Source organism: Apium graveolens, chromosome 1 (assembly GCF_009905375.1).
Source record: "Apium graveolens cultivar Ventura chromosome 1, ASM990537v1, whole genome shotgun sequence".
Taxonomy (NCBI): Eukaryota; Viridiplantae; Streptophyta; class Magnoliopsida; order Apiales; family Apiaceae; genus Apium; species Apium graveolens.
In genome coordinates, this window is record NC_133647.1 from 154,906,879 (window position 1) to 154,914,254 (window position 7,376).

Here is a 7,376-nt window from a genome sequence, read left to right on the forward strand (position 1 = left end):
TTAATCAAGATAAGAGAAGAAAGAAGTTAAAGTTAGAGATAATGGAGTCCTAGAATTCGACATGAATGAAAGGTTCCATACCTGTTTATTTAAGAAAATTGTGGTCAACTACAAGGTAAATAGTGATATCTAGGATTCATTTGGGAATCCTCAACATTTTCCTTTTTGTATTAAATATCCCTTTTTCAATTAATGGCTTTCTAATTAGCAAAAGATTTTTTCGTTATTTTGGTATTTTATTTTCAAAAGAAGGGGCTGGGGGGGGGGTCGGATTTTTCCTTGGTCAATCTTTTCCTGCTCCTGCTGTAAAATTCATCATGCATTCTGTTGTCCAACAAAATCTTAGAATGTCCTCTGCTAAGAAATACTCATGTTGCAGCCCGCCAAAACTCGTCGCAGTTTCAGGAGTAATCTTCTATTTGTCCTCTATATCTTTTCTTTTGTATAATCAACTAAATTCGCCTACTCCAAACTTTCTGTCCCCCTTGCTACTTAATTTTCCATGTCCAGAAACCTCCAAAAATTCTGAAAATTCGCCCACTGAAATCCACCATCTTATGTTTGGACTTGTTGGCTCTGCAGAGGCATGGAAACATCGTAAATCTTACATTGAATCATGGTGGAGGCCTAATGTTACCAGAGGCTACCTCTACCTTGACACCACACCATCACCAGAATTATTCCCCTGGTCTTCATCTTCTCCTCCTCTTAGGATATCTGAAGACATTTCCAAGCTTCTGAATGAAACAAAGCACGTTGCACCCGTCATGGCACGTATGGTGCATGCAATACTTGAGATATTTAGGCAGGAACGTGATGGTGTTAGGTGGTTTGTCATGGGAGATGATGATTCCATATTTTTTGTGGATAATTGGGTAAATGCACTTGGAAAATATGATCATACCAAGTATTTTTACATTGGAGGTCAATCGGAGGCAATCTTGTCGAACGTTATGTACTCGTTTGAACAAGGGTTTGGTGGAGCTGGATTTGCACTGAGTTACCCTTTAGCTCAAGCATTGGCAAATAATTTAGAGGATTGTTTGAGGAGATATCCTAATTTAACTAGTGCAGATTTAATTACAATGACTTGTATCGCAGACCTTGGAGTTTCTCTTACTGCAGAGAAGGGCATTCACCAGGTATTTTTGTGCTTCGTGTAATTTCAATTCATAAAATTACCACTCATGACAAATTATTTCACTCTTGAATGCTAGAAGATTCACTGACCTGTAGTTTTAAATAAGCAAATCATGTTCAAGTTTCTGATTAATACTGTTTTTTGTTACTCACCATATGGCAAGCGAGCAACGACCTTCGTTATCCTTTCTAAATGTCAAAATCAAATCTGAGAAAGATCATAGTATAGACATGAGATTCATAACACTACCATTGCATGCTTCCTGGGAAAGGTGCATCCACCATCTTTTAATTTTATTTGTATATATATTCATTTCAGGTTGATCTTAGAACGGACATATCAGGTTTTTTATCCTCTCATCCACAAGTTCCCTTGATGTCTCTGCACCACTTTGATGTTGTAAATCCAATTTTCCCCTTGAAAAACAGATCTCAGTCTGCAATTCATCTAATGAAAGTTGCAAATTTTGACCAATCTCGAATAATGCAACAAACAATCTGCTACAACAAAAAAATTAGTTGGTCAGTTTCAATTTCTTGGGGCTATTCAGCACACATTTATGAAGAAATCATCCCTCGAAGTATTTTAAAGAGACCACTAAAAACATTTACGCCCTGGGCGAGGAATAGTACAGGGCCACATTATATGTTTAAGACACGAGAGTCTAAGGATCCATGTGAAGCTCCTACTATATTTTACCTCGACAATGTAGAACAAATTAGTCCAAACAGTGAAATTATTACAAGTTACGTTCGAGCTGCCATTGCGCCTCCAGGTTTATCATCCTGCTCATCTGGGGAAAATTCCTCAAAACATATAATCAAAATTCATGTCTTCTCGCCAGCCACAAAGCGTATTGAGGTGAGTGATTCACTAATGTAAAAGTACTTCCTGTAATTTCTTTAATGTATCTGGTATATAACAAGTTTATATAGAATTCGAGGAAATATGGATACTCTTACCATTATTATTGCAGCTTTTTGCCAGAAAATCGTCTTATTGCAGCAAAAATTAGTACAAATTATTTTCTCCGAGAGGACTTGAGTAAAGAGTACTAAGAGTATCTTTGTTATTTGTTTTTCGAATGTAATTCAGACAGGAAGAAGTGAATGCTGCAACATTGATAAACAAGTAGGCAGGGACATTGTCAAGGTGAAGATCAGGTCATGCGCAGAGGATGAGATAATTAGATGAGTTAACAGCTTAATTAATCAAGCTATACTTGTCTAAAGAACCTTGTTAGGCCATCACATGAAGACCTGAGCTTGTAGTGATTGGCATTTCTCTATTTCTGATCCGTCATATTGGAACTATGTTTGAGTTCAGTTTAGCGGCAAAACCAACAAAACATAATAAAATTTTGAGGTATTGTACCTTAATTTTGAAATGATTTTAAAAATTCTATACCCAATTTTCGTCTATCAAATATACTGCTCTCTCAGTTCCTGGCTCTTGCATTTCTACTTTTTTCTCAAGGAAGTGCATTTCCAGCTTCATACCTGTCCGACTACGCTTTAGGACTGATCTATGGCGAATATCTATTGAATATCTATTAAGTACTCCCTCCGTCCCGTAATACATTTCCTATATTGACTTCGGACATTATTCATGTTAAGCGATTGACTATTAATTTACGTATAATCTATAAAATCAAATATAGTCATGAGTGATCTCGTTGAATTCGTATTTATGAGTACTTTAATACAATGAAATTTTTATATTTAATACTAATACGAAATTAAATATATTAACAATCAAAAGTGTGCATTGGCAAACGTGTCCAATACAAAGAGGAAATGTTTTTAGGGACGGAGGGAGTAATAATCGACAAAAAAATAATCTTGTTAAAATAATATTTTTTGAATTAATTACATTTTCCACCCCTAATTATTTTCATTATCATTTTGATATAATTAGTTTCACTATTTGCACTTTGTAAATATTTCACACTGTTTTTGCAATCCAATTTCCAGCTTAACACTGTTTTTTGGTCTAAAATGCAATTTACCCTATTTTTTAGGACCCGGATATCTTTATTGCATAAATGAGTAATACAGCCCGTGCTTCGCATACGGGAATATTAATCTATATTAATATAGAAAAACAAATTAACCAGGAAGAAACTTATTAATTTTAAACTTCCGTCTTATAGATTTATAATGTTAGCTAGACTGTATTCATTGAAATCATAAATTACCCTTTTATTGTAAAATGAAAGTTGAAAATATAGAATGATAATTTTAACAAAAACAATTATGGGAGAACTACTAAAAAGAATGATTAAAATTGAATAATAAAAAATTAAATGTTGATACTAAAAAAATGAAACTAATATTTACATGATATGGAATAACACTTTTAAAATGTTTTTGATTTAGTGGGCTAAAAATTATTAAAGTTGTAAAAACATGAATGAAATATAATTATTGAAATGATTATTGATTCAATGTATTAAAACTTTTAAGTAAATTATTAAATTTGGGTAGAAAGGAATATGTACATGTAAGTGTTTTTTAAGCATATAAAAATACTTAAAATATTAGTTTTTATCTTTTATTAAGTAAATGAAAGATTTTTTTTATAATTATAAATGAAGAAATTTAGAAAAAACAAAAAAAAAGATATTTCTTTTCTTAAAAAAAGATTCACATTCATACATCAAGGATAAAAAGATATCAAGATCACATATGAGAACACTATATCTCTGGAGTAAAAAAAAGTAATAAAGAACACCTATAAGAACACTGGTCTCTAATATTTATTCAAGTATTACCTTAGAAGTTGGTGTTAACATATATAATGATATTATATTATTGGATAGTTTTATTATTATAATAATTTTCTTATTAGGATATTTTCCTTTATTATGTCTGGTTGTTGGCTATATAAGTCCCTATTGTAATCAAGAACAAGTCTTATAATAATAAAACCCTACTTTTATCTATCCTCTCTATACTTTATCACGGTATCAATTGCTATAGTTCGATCCGGGATAGGTTGATGATGAGTTATATCGGGTTGGTTTCCACATATTGGGTTCAAAATATATGTTATGATTATTGTTTCTTTTTGTCTTCTTATTCAAATCAGTTATTTTTTTTTCTTGGATGATTTTGAGTTTTAATCATGATCATTATTTTTTCCCGATTTGGTTGGATTTCTCATGGGTAAACAAAATTGATTTTGGTTGAATTTTTTTTTCTGCTGGTTTTGGTTGGGACTCTCATACAACTTTTCTGCTGATTTTGGTTGGAACTCTTATACAATTTTTCTGCTGGTTTTGGTTGGGACTCTGATACACACACTCGGTCTCGCTTTGATGATATTGGATCCTTGATGATATTTTTTTTTTATTTCTTTCACTCTCATCTTCCTTTCTTTTTTCTCGTGTTGATGATGGGGGTAGCCCTAGGCACATTTGTATACTTCTCCGCCTTTTGTTTTATTTTATTTGGTGCTCTAGGCATATTGGCCCTACGAGCGATTGGTTTAGTTTCTTTGGTGCTCTAGGAACATTGGTTTAGTTTATCTGGTGCTCTAGGAACGCTGGCCTTCGCGGGATTTAATTAGATTTGAATTGGGATACAGTTTTGTTAGGTCCCAATTTGTTTGTAGAAGGGGGGTTGAATGCAAACAATACCGTTTCGTCGAATAAAATGCGGAATAAAATTGTGAAACAAAATTCAAGTTAAATAAAACTTTTATTAAACTTGAAAGGTGTTACAACTACGGTATCGATTACAAGGGTTTAATCTCAAATCAATTATTACAAAATTAGAATAAATTCGACATGAACTTTTTCTATTTTTGTAATTAAAAGATCAAATGCTAAAAGCGATTTGAGATTAAGTTCTAGGGATTTTAATCCGCTAGATTGATATACAAGAACAAGATAAGTAATTCTAGTGGTTTGGATTTAACATTAACAAGCTAGAATATTTGATCTTGAATAAGCAGATGGAAGATGAAATATTTTGTCTTTGTTCTCTGCTTTTTCTTGTTCTGTGTTTTTTTTTGGCTGCTCTGTTTTTGCTGTATATTTTTAGATGATGTCTTCTGCTTCTATTTATCAAAACAGTCAAAGTTGTTGAACTGCAGTGACAATCTTTTTAAGCTTGAATGACTTTCGGTGAGACAATCTTATTAGAGCTAGGAAGACAATTAAAATGAACTAGCAAGACTTTCGGTATGACTATTGATTGTCATACCGATTGTCATATTAGTTCAAATGAAATTGTTTTTCTGAATACTTAATTGATTTTATTCTAATTGAAAATTCTATCAATTCAATTAACTGAATTAGCAAGACATTCGGTATGACTATCAATTGTCATACCGATTGTCATGCTAGTTCAATCAGTTGTCTTTTTAGAATTATCACAGATTTTAATCAATTAATATTCTGAAAATCCTTAATATTAATTCTAAATTAATTAATCACTTTAATTCAATTAATCAATAAATTAATCCTTGCAGATAGAATTTATTTTCTTAATTAAATTATATGACTTAATTAAATTAATAGAGAATTAATACTATCTCTGAGCAGCATCCATTCTTCAGACAATCTTCGAGACTTATGAATCAATTCCGTCACTTCAATGCTGACACTCGATGTACTGTCTGGTTCATGAGTGACTAACTTTTGTGACGTTTCTTCATGTCTTGACTTTGTTGTTCTGATTGAATCCTTGTAATAAATGATACCTTGACGAGATCTCTGTCACTTGATTAATTCCACGATCTTGATTTATATCACTGAGGCATGATCAACTTCTTGAACTTCTTCCAGTGAATCTTCAAGACTGCAGATGAACAATGTTTCTTTATTCTTTGACAGATGTTACTTTGTGAGATCTCTCTGATGCTTGATCCACTATTTACTTATTACATTCTTATTTGAGTTGAGTTAAATACTCGAATAAACGAGTAGGCTATGACATATGCCTTTCAATCTCCCCCTATTTGCTTGTTAGACAATAACAACAAATACCTAGAGGATAACTCAACTAACAAATAAGAAAAAGATATGAACAGTAATGTAAAGTAAATAGCAGAAAAGTTCTGGATTATATTTAACATTTTCCAGATTCCAAATGAAATTTACAAGTGAATACAAGATAGATGTTCCTCTAGCCTGAACATATAACTACATTAGACTATCTTGATTCATAACGCTCTAATCATATTACATTGAGTTTTGAGCTAATTGACTTTAGTTGTCTTCTCTTCTGACTTCACCTTCTTCTAAATCTTGAAGCAATTCCTTGTCAAAAACACGATCCTTTTCTGAAGTGAAGCTTGCAGGTCTAACTGGTTGAACTCCAACTGTCTTCAACTTATTCTTGAGTTGATTGTACCTTTTAACATTCTTCTCACAATAAGCTTGAATCAAGTCAGCAGCTTGAGTCTTCAACATGGATGAATATCCAGCTGTTCTCAAATGATGTTCCATCCAGACCAGATGCTTAGCTGAGTAGTCTTTAAGAGATTGTACATCTAGCTGACAGATTTGAAGACAATCAGACTTAAAGAATCTCACTTGATGAGGATTGTTGACCACTTGAGGACTAGCCCTGCTGGCAAACTCTTTAAGTCTTTCCCGAAGAACTTCATTCAACTCTGAGCTTCTTTTCACTTTGTTTAAAAGAACCCAAATCTCTGACAACGAACGATTCTCGAATAGATGAAGTGACACCTTGAATGATCCTTCACTCTGACAATATACAAAAATGCTCATCTCATTTAGGGATCTATCAAAAGCAGCTGTGATCCTTGAGACTTCAGTCTTGATAGCATTCATGTACATGTCATTGTTAGGATTTGAGATTTCCAGCTTGTCCAGAAGATGTAAGAACTGCCTATCATTGTTAGTGCATAGCTGAGGCATATCGAGTACTCTCCTAGCTTCATCCCACTTTTCACCAATCTTCAGTTTGACATCTCTTCTCCTTTCTTGAGCTTTAATGTCATGAAGACGTTGCTTTTGAAGAGTTTCTGTTCTTTGAATGTCTTTTCTCCTGTCAATGATCTGTGAGACCTTCTTAAGTTCAGCTTCTTTTCTTTGCATCTCTGACTTTTCTTTCTGAAATTCTTTCTCAAACCTAGGATCCACTGTATCTTCTTCTTCCCAATCTTCAAAATCACTTTCTTCTTCAGCTTCAAATAACCCATCTTTATCTTCCTGAGCTGGTTCAGTGGGAATGTCAAAAATATCGAAGTCATCCTGTTCTCC

The 7,376-nt window shown here is 33.0% G+C and overlaps 1 protein-coding gene across 1 annotated transcript; it reads left to right on the forward strand.

Annotated features, from left to right (window-relative positions):
* Positions 1 to 341: 341 nt before the first annotated feature.
* LOC141721249 (uncharacterized) lies at positions 342 to 2,537 on the forward strand. The gene is made up of 3 exons (XM_074524078.1): positions 342 to 1,142; positions 1,460 to 2,002; positions 2,237 to 2,537. Exons 1-3 carry the CDS (start codon positions 348 to 350, stop codon positions 2,333 to 2,335), a joined length of 1,437 nt encoding a protein of 478 aa, XP_074380179.1. The 5' UTR covers positions 342 to 347; the 3' UTR covers positions 2,336 to 2,537.
* The last annotated feature ends 4,839 nt before the right edge of the window (positions 2,538 to 7,376 follow it).